At 41.4% G+C, this 17,452-nt stretch overlaps 2 protein-coding genes across 3 annotated transcripts in view; both read right to left on the reverse strand.

The window, feature by feature from the left end:
* Nucleotides 1-224: 224 nt before the first annotated feature.
* On the reverse strand, nucleotides 225-6,925 carry pomt2 (protein-O-mannosyltransferase 2). The gene is made up of 21 exons (XM_084013121.1): nucleotides 6,134-6,925; nucleotides 5,970-6,054; nucleotides 5,780-5,884; nucleotides 5,550-5,658; nucleotides 4,813-4,921; nucleotides 4,380-4,539; nucleotides 4,184-4,290; nucleotides 4,019-4,101; nucleotides 3,642-3,751; nucleotides 3,468-3,534; nucleotides 3,311-3,371; nucleotides 3,095-3,173; nucleotides 2,539-2,690; nucleotides 2,326-2,417; nucleotides 2,157-2,233; nucleotides 2,005-2,076; nucleotides 1,849-1,908; nucleotides 1,649-1,754; nucleotides 1,428-1,568; nucleotides 1,152-1,263; nucleotides 225-938 (listed from the first exon to the last, which is right to left on the reverse strand). The coding sequence occupies exons 1-21, from the start codon at nucleotides 6,445-6,447 to the stop codon at nucleotides 833-835; spliced, it is 2,307 nt and encodes a 768-aa protein (XP_083869247.1). The 5' UTR covers nucleotides 6,448-6,925; the 3' UTR covers nucleotides 225-832.
* A 1,879-nt stretch (nucleotides 6,926-8,804) lies between these two features.
* The window catches only part of LOC311016554 (latent-transforming growth factor beta-binding protein 2-like), a 78,340-nt gene continuing 69,692 nt past the window's right edge, over nucleotides 8,805-17,452 (reverse strand). For both annotated transcript variants that reach the window (XM_084014310.1, XM_084014309.1), the window contains 10 exons: nucleotides 16,516-16,644; nucleotides 15,588-15,722; nucleotides 14,386-14,592; nucleotides 14,187-14,279; nucleotides 13,682-13,810; nucleotides 13,332-13,472; nucleotides 13,035-13,208; nucleotides 12,653-12,931; nucleotides 11,786-11,935; nucleotides 8,805-9,977 (listed from right to left, as the gene is read on the reverse strand). In XM_084014310.1, the coding sequence (XP_083870436.1) occupies nucleotides 9,802-9,977; nucleotides 11,786-11,935; nucleotides 12,653-12,931; nucleotides 13,035-13,208; nucleotides 13,332-13,472; nucleotides 13,682-13,810; nucleotides 14,187-14,279; nucleotides 14,386-14,592; nucleotides 15,588-15,722; nucleotides 16,516-16,644 (1,613 nt within the window). In that variant the 3' untranslated portion in view covers nucleotides 8,805-9,801. The remainder of the gene's footprint in view (nucleotides 9,978-11,785; nucleotides 11,936-12,652; nucleotides 12,932-13,034; nucleotides 13,209-13,331; nucleotides 13,473-13,681; nucleotides 13,811-14,186; nucleotides 14,280-14,385; nucleotides 14,593-15,587; nucleotides 15,723-16,515; nucleotides 16,645-17,452) is intronic.

Raw genomic sequence — 17,452 nt, forward strand, 5'->3', positions numbered from 1 at the left:
CACATGCATAACCATATTTTTACCACATTAATAGGTAAATATAATAATTGTTTATATTTTCATCTTTTAACTACTGAATAGTATATGTTATTTTCTAATATATAATAATAATAATAATAATAATAATATAATAATATAAAGACATGCCTCATTCAAGTGTGCATAAAACATAAAAAAGTTGAAATTGTGGTTCAAGGGGAAGACAGGCTACAAGAATATCACAGTTTATTGATCATACTGAAATGTACATGACACAGAGTCAGTAGTAGTCATATAATAAACAGAAGCCAGTACTGAACAGCACTGATGGCTAAATACTATTAAAAAAATACTGGTCACTAAGATCAAGACAATCGCTAAAGTCTCTGATAGCCTATAACTATTTAACAAAAAGTGTTTTCTTTAAAACTGACCAACAGGGATATGCAGCATTTGAACTTTAGGCACTTTAGCTTATCATTGTGACATACAGTCCATGCATATCCACATATTAGTCCAGGATGTAAGATGTGGAGTGAGTAAAGGCAGCTTGGTGATGATTAATGTCTAGATCTTGAACACTTCACAACCCTTGCTTCCATATTGCACTGATTCAGGTCCATCTCACAAAGCCCTCTTTACACACTATAGACTACAATACTGGGAAATGCTGAGACACATTAATACGAGGACAGGTAGAGATTCTATAGTGTGTGCAGTCAGTACCTTATGAAAGTGATCTTTTTGTGTTAACACTGTAAAACTAGAACTCTGTGAGACACATGATCAATTAAAGCCACTCCTATTTAGAACAGCTTTACATCACAATAGTATCTTCTTCATGGAAAGCACACTAGAACTCCCAGGAGTCCAACCACTTCAGGCCGGCCATGGCGCTGCCTGGCTCATGTGCGAGAGGCCCCGTCATGCCGTAGGAGAGTGGATGGAACAGGTAGAAACTGACGGATAGAAAATCTAATTAGAGTAATTCATACAAAGTAAATGAAGCACTTAAACTTGAAAATGTGTTACCAGGAAATCAAAAACCAGGTTAGCTGGTTTTAGCTTAAATGCAAGGGATGTCACCATCTGATGATGGTTGTTTATGACAGTGTAAGAATGAACTATAATAACATTTTCCTTCACACTAGTTACTCTGCTAGGCATCTCACCTGTAAAGAACACTAAACAGAAGTACCGCCTCCCCGAGTCTCTGCAGCCAATGAGAATAAGGTGGGCGGAGTAGCAGGTCGGTGCTTTTTAACAGAATGTCAAATGTAATACCTGCGAAGGAGAAGGAGTACGATTTTGTAAACAAATTGCAGTAATCGGTACTTTAGTTGGCTTTCATTCCATGTAGTAGCTTTGCCTCACGTCTCTCCTTCCTCCCTCCCTGAAAACCCCTGTCTGTTTAATGGAAGTGTCCAAATGACAGTGAGATCTGGTACCTGTTAGCATGCTGCTGAAGAGCATTGCAGGGAAGTAGTGGTGGAAGTAGAGGACACGGCCCATCGTATAGAAAGGTGCATAGTGCAGCAGCCAACCGAGGAGCAGCAGCCCTCCTTCTCTCACCAGAACAAGAGAATGCTCTGAAAGACAACAACATTTAATTCATGTTTAAATCTTATTATTGCTGTCGATCAGTCAGCATCAATGCCAATAATCATACCTATTCTTTTTTGGCCCAATGAGAAGCCTCTTTGGTGGGCTATAGACGCCACTGCCACCATGATAGGATACAATCCCAAGGTGGCCAAATTCATCCACCACACCGCCTGAAAAAGAGCATTTAAGCATGAGAGTGTTAATGTGTGTTAGTCAGGGGAGAGCGACAACAGGAAGTATGAAGCGAGCTTAAGACAGACTTACAGGGTTCCCCAGCAGGTACACACGATACTCTGTGTCGTTCACGCCAGAAAACCTCAATCCCTTTACAGAAATACACCAATAACACAAATAATCATGTATTTCATAAAAAAAAAGAAGAAAAAAAAGAAACTTTATAGCGCAGATCATTCAATGCACCTGATAGTTGATGGGCCAATGCCAGGGTTTTGAGTTCATCTCATTGTCTTTTGGTTTCAAGCCACTGTTGCCCTAAAAATATATATTTCATGTCAATAAATGATTTGTGATTAAATCACCGATGATCTGTATCTTTTCTCATCGTGTCTTACTCTTAACATAACAATGTGGGACTCCAGTAAGATCTCCAGAAAATGGGGCTTCAGCACAGACAAACTAATGTTGGGCACTGCCAGAAGACACAAGAGGAAAAAGGAACATGTTTTTTAGTGTCTGACATCGTGACGTATAGACAAAAACACAGGAATGTGTTTATCTTACATTTGGGGTTGATGTGGTCTTCAATGTTCCACTGAGTGCTCGGAGTCTCCTTCAAATATGGACTACAGGTCACCTCCACCTGCTCCCAGCCCCTGAACAGGAACACAATGGGTTTTGACTTTAAGTACATTTTAAGTAAGGATCTGAACTGATACTTCGCTGTACGTAACCAATCTGGAATAGGAAATGAGGAGCAGAGATGACTAGTTTTACCACTTTGGTAGAGTCTTGCCGGAGGAGTAAAGCACACAACCGGTAGCTCGGTGCAGGAAGCGGACTTTGCTACGCAGCACCTTCACCAGGTCTCCCTTCCGGCCTCCACACACCTCCACCTGCCACAGGTCATTTACGTCACCTGTGCCATTCTAAGAACAGACCAGAGGTGGAAGTGTGTTTTAAACTCATCACATAAACACAAGAACAAGGCAGCAAAAAGTTAAAAACATAGAAAACATCAGTTTTCAGTCATTTGGAATCTATCTATCTATCTATCTATCTATCTATCTATCTATCTATCTATCTATCTATCTATCTATCTATCTATCTATCTATCTATGAAAAGAGAAGAAAATAGGTCAATAGGGCAAGTAGTCTCAGTGCTCAAATTATCATTATCATTATGCAGTTATTATGAAAAGTAACTTCCAACAGAAAACAAACTTCAACTTCACCCAGAAGTTGTGTCACAGGTCATCAGTCAACAGTCCAGGGCAGTAAAGTGAAACAAGTAATCACTTTTAGTGCATCTTTATGTTAGGAGTCTACTCACAATGCCATAGCCTGTAACCTGGAAGTGTTTCTTGGTCAGAGGGGCTTCATGGAGGTGACCGTGAAGGTTACGGGTTGTCCTGAAGGGACCAGGAAAAATGACGTTATTTCATAAACATGCATAGAATTTGAGCTGGAATGACATTAAGATGTGAGAAGCGGGCATTAAATAATATGTTTTTTTTAATTCACTGCTCTGCAAAGTCATGATACTTACTCTTTGTGCTCCAGTCGAATGATGTCACCATGACGAACGAGATCAGGTGTCCCAGACTGAGCTTAATAGAGATAAACAACAAAGAGGCTCATACATGACTTTCTTAGGACTTAAAAGTTATGATACTCGAATTTCTGTTAACAGTCAATCTTCTCACATCCATTAGCATCCTGTCTGTGAACAAGCCACAGGTTATTGTAGTCCTTATGGAGATATGCCGTCACCTGCAAGGAAATAAGCAGAGGACAAAAAATTATAAAAAAATGATCCCAGATAATAGTATTTTTAATTATATTTGAGAATGCTTTCCACTTGAATCCTGTAGCCTGACCTGCTGCTGCCTCGCTCCCACTCCCTCTGGGTATAAGTGCCAGTGAGAGTGCAAATAGCCTCCAGCAATACGGAGGTTTTTTATTGTGATGGTGGAGCCATACGCCAGGTCTACAGCAGAAGAACAAGATGTTGCCTCAAATCATTACAAAACAATAACTTCATACAAAATGATTTTTTGAGTTGAATTATGGAACCGAGCATAAACTAGAACAATAAGCCTTAATAGTAAGACTGTGATATTTTACTTTGTGAAGAGAGTAAAATGTATAGAAACATTTCAGCCCATCTGACTGTCATCGATACATTTATTTTCACCCTTTTGCAGTAAACACAGCTGCAGCATCATGTGGTTTTATTCACATGTATGAGACTCACACTCAGGCATAGATGCATTATGCAGATTGTTCCCGATGAGACGGGACTGAAAGGCTGAACTGAAGAAGCCATCTCCCGGTCCGCTGGTGAGAGGAAAAAATTATGATTACCCAAACAGTCTAGATGACCAGTAATCACACTCTACCAAAAATACACCAGACGCACCTTTTGTTCAACACAACAAAGTGGATTGCAAACATTGTAACATAGAGGAAGAGTGGAAGCAGGATGAGTCCAACGACCCGAGCCGAGAAGTGCTTTGCGATGTCCACCTGGAGCCAGAAAATAAAGTGAGAAGAGCCTAAAATGCAAACAAAGCTCTATCAGATATCAGTACCATTTAAAATATGCTGCTGTTTACCAGTGAGAGGCTCAGGTCTCCCAAAAGTCCCCAGAGATCCCAGACTGTGTTCAGTCCCACCAGCAGGATGACAAACAGACCCACAAACTTCACCCCCAATGCCCCAGCAAGATTTACACCAGTCAGTACCAGCCACAGCCACCAGGAGGCAGTAAAAGACCTGAAAACAACAACAAGTTGCAACCAATCAAATGTATATTACTGCTTAGAAAGATATATAAAAATAAATGACCATATTGGACATTAAACTCATGGACCACCTGTTGAAAATTATGAGCAAGCAAGATTCTTTCTTGTTGGGCGACAGATTGGTGCAATGCTTATCAAAATAGCCTCCATTAACTGATTAATCAACTAATAATTCTACCAGTACATTGCGTAGGACAATAAAGAAAAAAGAAACAAAACAATAAAAGTCAGAGTGGTGTGCTACCTGTATTTCTGCTGGTTGAACTTGACCATGCTCAGCACTGCAGCCATGATGAAGAACAAGAGTATTGGGTCTAACAGGATATACTGAGAAATGGTGATACAGCCCGTATCTGTCAAGAGGAGGAAATTAAGCACAACCTCATTCTCCTTCATTCATGAATACATGCAGGTTGCCAGATCTTTCAATGCATTTTTGGATTTAACATTTAACCCTCCTGTTATGCTTGGGGTCAATTTGACGCCATTTAATTTGAACAAAAAGAGATGTAACATTATTGCTTTTGCTTGATATTGAGTGAATTTTCTGAATTGAATGGGGCAAATAAGCAAACATAAAATGAACATGATGATATGTTTTCAATGTCCTGCACACGCTTTGTACACATCTACAAAAACATTTGTTAACTTCCAAAAATGGAAAGTTATCATAGTCCAGCTCCCCACTTGAATGACTGGGTAGACGTAGTGCTGCTAATGTTAGTTTTTCATGATTTTAATTTGATTTGACGGGTTATTTAGGTTGTCAACAAAGAAACATGGAGTACCTGAAGCATAAACCTGGGTAAACATTTTGATTATAATCATTTTCTGAAGGTTTGAATTGCTGCGGTCAAATTGACCTGAAGGATAACAGATGTTAAAAATGTTGAGGGTAACAGGAGGGTTAAATAGATGTTCTCAGATCAGCAAAATAGACATAAAAGGACATTTTTGAAATGCACATTGATGGTTGCTCACCAAATATGAGCAGAGTGGCAGTGATGAGAGCAGCAGTGTGAGACTGAGATAACTCCAGCACGATGAGGTAGGCAAAGATGGGGAGAAAGGAGCCCAACGTGGCACACAACTGTAGGGCAAGGACAGGACACACATCAGCCATCTTAATGTCTTATCCTTATAAAGTTGTGAAAATATGTGACCAGAATATATGAAATTGAATTAGTCAGTTTGAAACTATTCGCTTTTACCCCTCTCATCCCCCAGTAGTTGTGATGTTCGTATTTATCCCCTGGCTTCGTGAAAGGAAAGGTGCCATCATAACCGGTCATGTAACCGGCGAGACCTATGAGCATCTGCAACAGATTAACAGACATCAACACTCATACTGGAGAGGTTTCCCTTTAGAGGCTGCACGGAAGGGATGATGTGTGATCTCACTTTTCCAAGAGGAGGATGAACATCAAAGAAGAAGGTCCTGTTGATGTAGTAGCTTCCCATCTTTCCAAAGTGCGTCTCATCCCAGCTAAAACAACAACAGCGATCATGGAAAACATGTCACACCAGACAACCGACATCCACATGCATGCGTGACTTTTACTCACCACACGTGAGGAGGCTCTGTTATCTTGTAAAGGCGTGTAGAGAAAGATAGTCCCACCACCAACATCAGCAGCAGCACTCTGCTTGGGGGATCCTCGCTGACATTTCCTCTGGCTGAAAACCCAGCAGCGATCCCATTTGAAGACTGGGGGTCATCTTTTGACGAGGGTCCAGCAGTTTGACTGTTTTTGCTCTTTGACAAAAGGGCTGATTGGGTTTGGAGGGTATTTTCTGAGGTGGTAAACCCTTTCCTGTTTCGTAGTGTTGAAGTGTCCCCAGTTGTGTTCGACTGTGTAATGCATTCTTCCTTTGCCATTAGGAAATTAAACCTGTAATAAATTGACAAGACCACCTTCCAAACAAGGCAAGTCTAATATATTGATCTAATCATACATCAACATTAGCTAGTTAATGGGTGATATCTAGATTATGTGCAACTGTGTTGTTTGGGACAAATAACTACATTTAGCCCAGGTAACGTTAGCAAGAAGCAATACTGGTGCACCAGGTATCAATTCTCAACATTGTATATAAATGGCAGAGTCTCATCTTTCCTAGTCAACACATTTTCACATAATACAGTATCTGTTACATTACACCCACGCTATTTAGTTAGACATTAGCATCGGTAACATACTTATCCTAGCTTGCTAACCAGGTGTCCACTTTGTCAAAGGGCGGCATTCCTCACAGTAATAGATTAAAAAGAGCTGACGGTCTCTATCACATCAAATTAGCCTTTTATTATTCCAACATTTGCGTTAGCAACGCAGCCAGGGCACGAGAGCAACGTTTGCAGCTCTCTTCACCGAAACACGTAAGAAGTGAGGCGGTTTCTGGGAGCTGCAGTCCACTGCGATATTTATGTCGGGATGGGTGTTGAGGTGTAAACACAATTTCCCAGAATCCTTCTGGGATAGCTCCTTGTCCCCGGTTAACCAATGGGAAAAGGTTAGGGAAAAGATGGAAAAAGCAGTGGCGTGATGTACTCTTTGGCCACGAGTGGGCGATATAGTATAGCAAATTATTTTTGAACTATTTAGATTTTTTTTTTTTTAATATCTATTATTTATTTGTTTTAGACATGTTAAGTCTGTTGTCCATATCCGTAAAACACAAGTGGTAAGAAACTAAGTGAATTTACAGCAGTTATACTGCAAGTACATGTGTGGTACCTGTACTCTTGACTGCACTACATCTATTTGGCATACAGATAAAAATCTAAAATACTTACTCTAAACACAGAATACTGATTTAACATAACATGTTGCATTGCTATAGACCAAACTACAACATTATACTATGATTTAGGTGACATTTGCACCACTTACACCACCACCATCATGCCAGTGATGCATGTACAGCAGTTCAAAAGCAGCAAGTTACTATGCGAATACACACACACACACACACACACACACGCACACACACACACACACACACACACACACACACACACACACACACACACACACACACACACACACAATAAATGTAAGGTGTGTTGAGTGCCATTTTTCAAAGTAAATTTTCAAAGAGATCGATATTTTTATGTTTTTATTCGGATGACTGATAGTGATTACAGTCGAGAGGTAAACAAAATGAACAAGCATGATATTTCCAATGACCACAGCTTTACAACAAGACATTTATCTCAACATATTTGCGGTTTTGAAAGGCTTTAAATATATCAACTTTGACCTAAATGCTAGACTTCTGGTCCGGTTCAGCCGATGATTTGAAGAGCACAGTAAAGTACAGTGGACATCAAATGGAAACATTTGTAAAATGATAGGTTAATAGGTTATGAATGGATGTTAAGGGCGCAGGTCATGAACTTTAGTCATCCTCTAAAGTAGGACTTAGTCTTTTATGTTTCTGTGCTGCTGAGAGAAGTTCAGTCCATTAAACGAAATAATGCCATTATTTCCTCCACCTGAATATAAAAGGCAAAAAGGTATAAGTGGGAGTGCAGTAACCAAATGAGTAGGCCCATACTGTTTGTGATACATTCATGACATAAGGATCCAACAGAGACTAAAAGAAATAATGTTCACAATTACTAATATTTAGCCGTAAGTTTGTGACACACAGAAGTTGGTGCTTGCATTTCAAAAGCATCGTCTTTGTAATGAACTTGAAGAGACAAAATGTCTGTGATTAGAACAGTGCTGCCACTTCCAAAAAATATATTTCATTGTCTGCTCCACAGGGCAGGGTATACACACAGTTCCTCTGGTACAGTGTCAGCCACTCTCCTCATACATCTCAAAGATATGCTTAAAAAACATTTTTACAGACATGAATAAATCTACAAAGCTATAATGCCAAATTTTTTCTTACATTTTCTGGTTTATGTCAAACAAAATATTGGTTTTGCTATAATGCATTAAGAGAATATGTAACAAAAAAAATAATAATACATAGTACTAGATCTGTACAAAATATACCAAACCTCTCCAACGAAGCGTGTGTCTTTCTATGCATTCAGAGATGCACACATGGGAATGGTCTGATGTGAGATCAGAGATCCTTTTGCCTGTGTGACACTGGTACATGAAACCCATCTTTCACTTTAAGCTGTGATATTTGTGGATGAATCCAACTGATCTACCTTCCTGTGGTTTCAGAAGATCAAACTTTGATAAGTTATGGTGTACATATGTTTTCTTAAAAAAGAAAGAAAGAAGTATAAAACGAGTTAATACTGTTAAAAAAAAAACGGGATCAGCAACTGAGTCCACGTTTCCTTGCTGGTATAGTTAATTGCTGGGATTATGATTGTACAATGGTGTCAAACAGAGGAAGGCTGGTTATACCTATTGCACCTTTTTTAAAAACATTACATAGATCATCATATACATCCACAGTCTTTCCAGGTCCATGTAAAGGCTGACGGTTTTTTAATGTGTTCGTTTGGCTGTGTTGACTTCTCAGTTCTTGGTCCAGAGATTTCTTCAATGTGAGCTTGTGGTTAATCTTAAATAGAATAGAAAGGCTGTTGTGAGAAAAAGTTCATTCTCCGAATTTCTGATGAACCCTGGCATCCGTTTAGTCCAAGGTAAACGCTAATTACACCGACTGAGTGAGAGGTTTGACAGTGAGGCACAGGCTGATTTATGAGTGGCTGATTTAGACATTCCTTCTTTTACAAAAGACATTTATTATCTCCCAACGCTTGTCTCTGAGGTCAATTTGTGAGACAAATAAAACAAGAGGAATCAAGTATGCCCTCTGAAATAGGTTGCTTTCTTAGTTTGCAGAGGCCCGTCATGTAAATGAAATAAATAACACAAAAAAAAAAAAAAAAAGTGACAGAGAAAATAACGTGGAAAATATATCTGCATATCAAATTGCCTGGGGTTACTGAATTAAAAAAAAGATCAGTCCACAAAATCCCTTTAAGGCAAATGGATATCTGGTGAATACTAAATCCCATGTAATACATTCACTGCACAATTCCTGGTCTTCTTGAATGTGTATGAGGGGGTGTAGGTGTGTTCTGTGCTGAATGCGAGTGTGTGCGTGTTTGTGTCTGCATGTGGAGTGTAGGGAAACGGGTTTGGACGTCTAAGCGTTACTGTTGGAGGTTTAGTGCCAGGCCCTTGGGGAAAAGGGCAGAGGGGTGTAAGGAGATCTTTGAGGGAGCAGAAAAAGCCAGCCGCCTGGTTCAGTTTCCTTTCTCCACAAGCCCAGACTCCGGGATCTCTGGGATGCATTTGTGTGGCTCTGCGGAGGCCACGAAGCCTGGCAGACATGTGCACTTGTATGACCCCTCCGTGTTGGTGCACTGCCCGTTCTGACACAAGGGCACCTTGTCGCTGATGTCCTCACACTCGTTGATGTCTGCAGGAAAAGAAGACGTGACGAGTTAGTCAACAGGGAGATTTCACAGCTGAAACAGCTGCCTGGGCCACATCTGCTGCTGAGTGGCCTTATGGGTATATGAGGAGTGGGATAGTGGAATGCTCAATGAATTCCTACTTTTGATTTCACTTTAATATTTCTTCCTTTCTTTCTAGCTTCCTTTGCTATATTCTTTGTTTCTTTTTGTCCTTTCATTCTTCCTTTGTTTTTTTTAAAGCTTTCTATCATATCCCATGACTTTCATCGGCACATGGAGTTGAAAATGGGTTCCATGAGGACACACAAGTCTTTAGCATAAAGTGCCCATGACTATAAAAGAGACAGCGGGGATATCTGTAAAGGGGAGACTCTTGAGAACCAACAGAACACACTGTCATACAGCTTCATGTGTTTCAAAAATATGGTGTATTTGAATATTTCTGCATATTGGGGGACCTAAACACTCTTGGAACTGCATCACGTGGGTTTTACTGAAAAGCTGAGACTCTTTCATTTCATTCATATGTGATGACATTAGTCTGTAGCCCATAGTAGCTGCTGCAACAAATGATGAGGCATAATAATATATGGAGATGTCATCATATCCTTCACCAAGACCTGTGCTGTTAGCGATGTCACAGCGTATTACTGAGTGGGCTTTTCCATTTGAAAAACACAAAATAGAAGGCAGATGGAGTCGGCCTTTTAAGTGCTCATAAAAAACGGAATGGAGTGGATTCACTGATAATGAAAATAATCGTTAGTCGCTGCCCTACGACTCTATGACAAATGAGGAAACTCCTTGTGCTGATAAAGATCATGTGATATGATCAAAAGCTCCAGGTCGACCAAATGAGATGACATTATTGAAATTGTGAGCAATAAACGAGGGTGTTTTAATAAGTCCCACAAAAGTTCAATCAATTTAATCAAACGCGACGTCATGTTGCGTGTCGGGCTGGATGGGATGTGAACTTGACTCGCCAGCCGTCCTGAGCACGGAACGGCTCAGAATGATGGTACAAGTTAACAATGCTTTGGATTATGTTTCCCTTTTGGCCTTCAAGTGATTTTCTTTCCCTTTATCAGCAGGGGAGGTCTGATTGTCATTTCCAAGCAGCACATCTCAAATGACCCTCCTTCTGTTTATGTCATGCTCTGCTGGGGAAAATGCAAGTGGTGATATTTATAAAACGAGGCATGGCACGAGCTGCGCAGCTCCCACGTGTTTCCACACGGTTGGAATTCAATCACTTTCTTTGGGAGAACGTCTGGCCTTGGAGCTGATAAGCTCACACACAGACGGAATACAGTAATCAGAGCATTTCATTATCAAGAGACAGTTTCACTTTCATACAAAACAAACAAAGTACACTTAAAAGATATAGTATCTCATGTAATACGTGGAGTGGCTAAGATTCAAGGCCTCTTTACTCTTGGCAGAGTGTGACTGGGGAATTTCAGACCAAAGGGTAACGTGCGATGGTTTGGAGAAGTACAATGCTTTCATTAGTTTCCCATAAAACATTAACTTAATGCAAGGTTGTTAAATTCAAAACTTCTCCTTGAGCTGGATGATATACTGCATGAAGGGTTACCTCACTGAAATTAATCCAAGCCTTGGCTCCAAAAGGTACACCGCGGTTTGATTTCCAGATTCAACACCGCATTTTGAAACGAGATGAAATGTAGCGATTGATTCACTGTTGATTCTAGGAAGTCCCTGAGCATTTGAACTTGGAACACAGAGTCTGCGTGTAGGTGGTCTGTTGAGAAACGCACGGAGGATGCCGGGGAAAACAACTCACCTATACAGGCCATCTTGTTTAGGTCAAGTTCGTAACCGTCAAAGCAATCACAGGTGTAGCCTTCTCGCACGCGAACACAGCGGCCGTTCTCACAGCCGTTCAGGATTCCACATTCCTCTGCTCGGAGACCCTCAAAGCTGTCGTAGTGCCCTGATTGGACACAGAGACATGGAAGAAAGCACATGTAAAATGAAGATTTTGGGATATCATTATTTAAAAAAAGAACTCCTTGTTTTCTAGAAGTCCAACATTTAGCATCATTTGGCGCTGTGTTTCTGACCACCTCCCTTTTAGCTCGGCTTTCATTCTCTACCAACTAATGAAGGAAATATCTGCTTCATATGTTCGACAGCTAGTCGCTAACTTTGTCTGCTTTTTGCTGCTGATAGATAGCAGGTAGTGTACAAGTTGGTTTTAGAGGTTTTTGATGAAAACAGCTGGCTATGAGAGCTGTGAGAGTCAACCAAAACAGCTGGAAATCACTATTAAGCTCTGTGAAGCAGATTTGCGTCATAAGTCTACATGACATTGTTTTCCATAGTCATTATATGTTATAAAAATATTAAATACAATCATTATGGTAGAGGTGATCATTATAGAGAATTGCTTAAATAAACATTTGAATGCAAGATTGTACTTTTAATGTTGTTATTTTCCATTTTGCTCTTGCGAGTCGCGACTGATAAGTTTGACTTTGCACATCACTGGTCAGGTATGAGCCCTCTTTAGAGAACAAATATTGGTGATGTTTGGCATTATGACTGAAAGTCATGTATTTTATTACACCAGGATGTATAATACAGGATATCATACAAAAATGCTCTAGCCTTCAAACAGCCGTGGATGAAAACCTTAGCATCTACCCACCAGCATAGGCATCCACTGGTCGCGGCTGCTGCTCCCGTGGGCGTTGAATGGGGACACGTGAAGGTGGCTGTTGAACGCTGTAATCGTTGTCATTGAAGAGAGGAATGCCTTCAGGAATGTCGTAGGGTCCCGCATGGCTGCCGTAACTGTCCCAGTATGGAGGGACAAAAGGCTCCACGGGATCCTCTGGCCCCTCAAGACCATACTCATATCCGGGCCTCTCTCGCAGACTGTCTGTTCCTCCTCTGCGAGGCAGGTTGCACATCACTGCGTAGTCATCTGAATGCAGAGTTAGATTTTGGATGTTAATAACGGTGATGTCGGAAACACAAAGAGAGGAATCACAGTGCAATCGCTGACTTATGTGCATCGTGTTTCTCACCGGAGTCTCTCCGGGGACAGAACGCACACTGTCCACTCCAGGCGATGCCGTACAGGCAGCAGCATTCAGTGTATGTAGTTCTGCGTCCCTGGAGGGGTTCTGAACACATGTTGTCCCCCTCCAGATTCTGCCAGCAAATATCCATGTTCACATCGTGATCTGGCTCTAAAGGTTCTGGGAGATAGAATGAGGATGGAGTAAAAGTATAAACTAAAGATTCAGCTGGTAAAAAACGATCAGCTAATTGATTAATTGCTTCAGCCCCAAGGACTACAGGTCTGCGTTACGTAGCGATACCTTCTGTGGTGTTGACGCTAATGCAGCGCCGGCGTGTGCTGTCCAGGACAAACGGAGGACTGCAGAAACAGTTGAAAGACCCGGCTGTGTTCACACACGCTCCATCCTCACAGGCGTTTCCAAACCCACATTCATCGTAGTCTAAAAACACATTTTCAAAGACACAGAAAATACAACATAAAATTTAAGAACATGGTTACAATTATAAAGGTGCTACATTTAACGATGGTATGAGACATTCAATCATCTTCAATATGGTTTCAATGAAATTAAATACTTCTACAGTGACATCTGAGTTGACCTGTTTGTTCCAATTGGAAAAACCCTAAAATATTGAAGCAGTTTCTTACCCACACACTCGAGCCGGATGTTGTCATAGTAGAAGCCGGAGCGACAGTAGCAGGTATAGGTAGAAAAGAGATTGGAACACCGTCCGTTCTTACAAATGTCGGATCCAAACATCTCACATTCATTCGCATCTGAGGGGAGAGAGAGATTTACACCTCGGTGTTACATAAGTGAGATGGAAATTAACGACAGTTAAAATATTGGAACCCAGCTTTAAACGTCATTAAAACACACTATGGTCACAGTGTGTGTGTATTTACAGCTTCTTATAAACACTATGGCCACAGTAATTAGTCAGGTATGATGGCAGGCATCCCATTAAGTAGTGGCTTGCTGTAGAGACAGTCTGTTAATTATGGTGAGGCATTATGTCTGTTTATCTGGCTTTAAAGGTTTATGCAGGTGGAAGTAAAATGGACTGCCGACATTGCACCCGTCTGTGGGATGGGAAGCTATTTAAGCTCAGGGATATCAATAAAACAAATTGGTATTCATGTGAGTGAGTACCTATGTACGGTTGCTGTTCTCCCAGATTTTGCGTAGAGGAAACGGGCATGGGTAATAATCCACTGCCATGAGGGCACAACTGGTTATAATCATCTGGAAAATACAAAATTGGACTCATTAGTGAGAGAGAAGATGGAAAAAATGGGAATCACATATTATAACATGCACTGAATTATTCCGATATAGCCTCAACACAAACCTCTTCCTGGGATAGGACAGGCGTGGATCTCGCAGTTGTCTCCCCAGCCGGCCCCCACCGTGCAGCAGCACTCCTGCTTGGTGGTGTTGCGAGACAAGACGTTGTCGCAGAAGTTGGCGTCATTCAAGTTATAGTAACACTCTTTCCTCTCCTCACCTGAGGGAGTGGACGGAGGGACTCCAGCAGGGGGCTTCAGGTCAATATCAGCTGTAGATGAACAAAGGAAGCAGCTCTTTAGGACGGGGAGGTCAGAGGTCATGGTTAACTACATAAAGGCACCAGAGGAGGTGAGTGGGTTTGCTAATATGAGGGCCAACAGCTTGAACTCAAATCTCCCTAGTGAGGCTTGATCTCCCTGTGTCTAAAGTTACAGTAGACCCTACATGTCAGAAAGACATCATCATCACCACATAGTGACAGCATCTAGTGTGTCCACATGCCTCCAGCAGGTAGTGCATTACCCTCGCCTGCCACTGCTGAGCCTGCTCATTTGTCCAAAGGCATGGGCCTCAGGCATTTCACCCTTAAGCTGCAGGCTTAGCCAAATGGAAACACTGGCATGTGAGTCAACACACCATTCACTCTCACATGATTGATTAACACACGTCAAATGCAAACAGCGGAATGTGGCAAAAAGGTACACAAAGGCATAGCTGGGGTTTAGTGCCCAGGCAGAAGAAAAAACATCCCCGCCGAGAGCGCGCCGCTTAATAATGTAAATACGCCCAATTTTGTGTACACACACGCCTATCAAGCCGGAGACGTGATGGTGTTTCCATGACTCAAATCCCAATACGTTGCATATCTGTAACCTCTGCACTTCAGAAAATTTGAGCAGAGAAGAGGGCAATGTGTCTTTAGCGCTAATTGCCAATAGCTACGTCAAATCCCTGTTTGTCTTGTGAAGAAATAGGTTTACGGTAACTAGGCCCTTTGGGTATTGACTTGGCTCTCCTGGAGGAGTTACTTCATCATTCGTTAAAGGGATTAGATGAATAGAAATTGTTGTAGCCATAACCCTAGCCTATAAAACAAATGGAAACAGCTAGGTCAAGAGACGTGTAGTAAGTCATGTCCACCTCGTCACCCTTGTTTGGATAATGAGGGACGGCTCATTAAATCAGGGAAAACTCCGTCTCCCAATGATGGGATGGAGAATTAAGTCCCGTGGGTCACTGTGAGTGCTAGTCCTGCTCCATTACCCAGGGAGCGGCACTGGCTGGTGATGGGATCAAATTCCTCATTGTCGTTGGGGCAGATGCACAGGAAGCTGCCATCGAAGTTCTCACACAGGGCCTCCCCGCACAGCGCCAAGCTCATCTCGCACTCGTTCACGTCTGGGAGAGACAGGAGAGGAAGGCGTGAGGTGAGTCGGATCACGGCACGTACGCAAAGGCATGCGCTCCACAAGGTTGTGGCGAGGTCACACAAAATAATCTTTATCATCTCATTCTTCGAAGAGTAATTCATGTCCATTGACAGGAAAAATTACTTCAAAAGTGCATTATAGAAACATGTTGTTGGAGTGATCCTTGTAGACTCTAAATGTGTGCGATGAAAGAGAAGGACCTATTCTGTATGGTGGTTTCCAGAATTTTGGAAGAAATCAATGTATCTCTCTATGTACAAAATGCGGATATTTAAAATACAATTAATAAAAGTGACCAAATAGTATAAGCAGTCACACATAATAAATAAAAGATAACTATATCATAGTCCATCACATTTTTCTCTCAATAGTCTCCAACATTCGTACTCTATCTGTGCCTCTCAACCTCAAGCCTATCAGCTACTTATGAAGATGTAAATCCTTAAAAAATGGGTCACAAATATATTCTTTCAAATCCAAATGAGGCTAAATATTTCAAATATGACTTCAAACATCTGGGAAATGTAGTTCTTAGCAAATGTTAGTCAAACAGATGTAAATAGAGCATTCGTTGGGGACTATATTCAGACGTGGATGTACACATTTGATGCTCTAGTCTAAAGAAGAAATGTGTTTCATCGTACAAGTTCATATGATGGTTTTGGTGTTTATGTAGGATCTTTAGAAAAACTACAACTACCAGCACACTTATCCTTCCAAACAAATGCACAATGAATATTTATTAAAGACCAGTCACCCACCGACACATTTGCTCATGTCTCCTGGCGGGTTGGTGTAGCCTTGGTCACACTGGCAGCGGAAGGAGCCATCTGTGTTATCGCAGAAGCCGTGGTTCCCACAGATGGTCTCATTGACACACTCATCAATATCTGCAAGGCGAAGAGCACACAGAGAGGTGAGCACAACATTAATATTTACAATGTCCCTCTCTTTCAAAGCGCCTCGGTAAACACGGCGCTACCATTCCAAAATAAACATCGCCAACGCTGTGACCTTACAATAACAAGAGAAATCACTGCCATCATAACACGCCAGGAAAGATGTGTACAGGTTAGACAATTCATTACAAGGGTTTTCAAACTTTGATGTTTGTAAATCATTTCAGGGAGACTTTCTCTCCACGTCTGCAAGAGTGAAATGGAGTGTGGAAGACTGCAAGTGACTGGTCTTTGGTTGTGCCAATGGAGTGAGAAGTGACACTTAGGTCACTGGGATGGTGGCAAAGTGTTGGAGATGGAGGAGATTCAAGCACGTTGCCCACAGTCAGCAGTCACGCAGACACTTTCCAAGAAGTTGGAGAAAGATGGCTGAGACTTCAGGTTTGGCAAGAAGAGGCGTTTTGAGGGCCCCGAACAGCAAGTTGACTCCCATCCTAATCGATGAACATGTTAAAACCAATTTTAATGCGTTTGGAATGTTGTACATCTAAAAATGGTATTAAAAAAGGATTCTGAGCTTAGGACCAAAATGGTATTTCAGGATCAAATGTGGCAATGCATCATAAATCAAGTTTATTAAAACAGTGGTGAGGCAACGTGCTATATGTCACTGTGTGTGTGTGAGAGAGATATGTTGAAGCTGTTAACACTGGACAATGTAACAGCACTGCTGATTTCCAACCACTCGCTGTTTAAAAGGCAACATTTGTTAGCAATTTTTTTATTGGCGTCTCGAGAA

The sequence above is a fragment of the Eutrigla gurnardus genome (genome assembly GCF_963514095.1).
Source record: "Eutrigla gurnardus genome assembly, chromosome: 7".
Taxonomy (NCBI): Eukaryota; Metazoa; Chordata; class Actinopteri; order Perciformes; family Triglidae; genus Eutrigla; species Eutrigla gurnardus.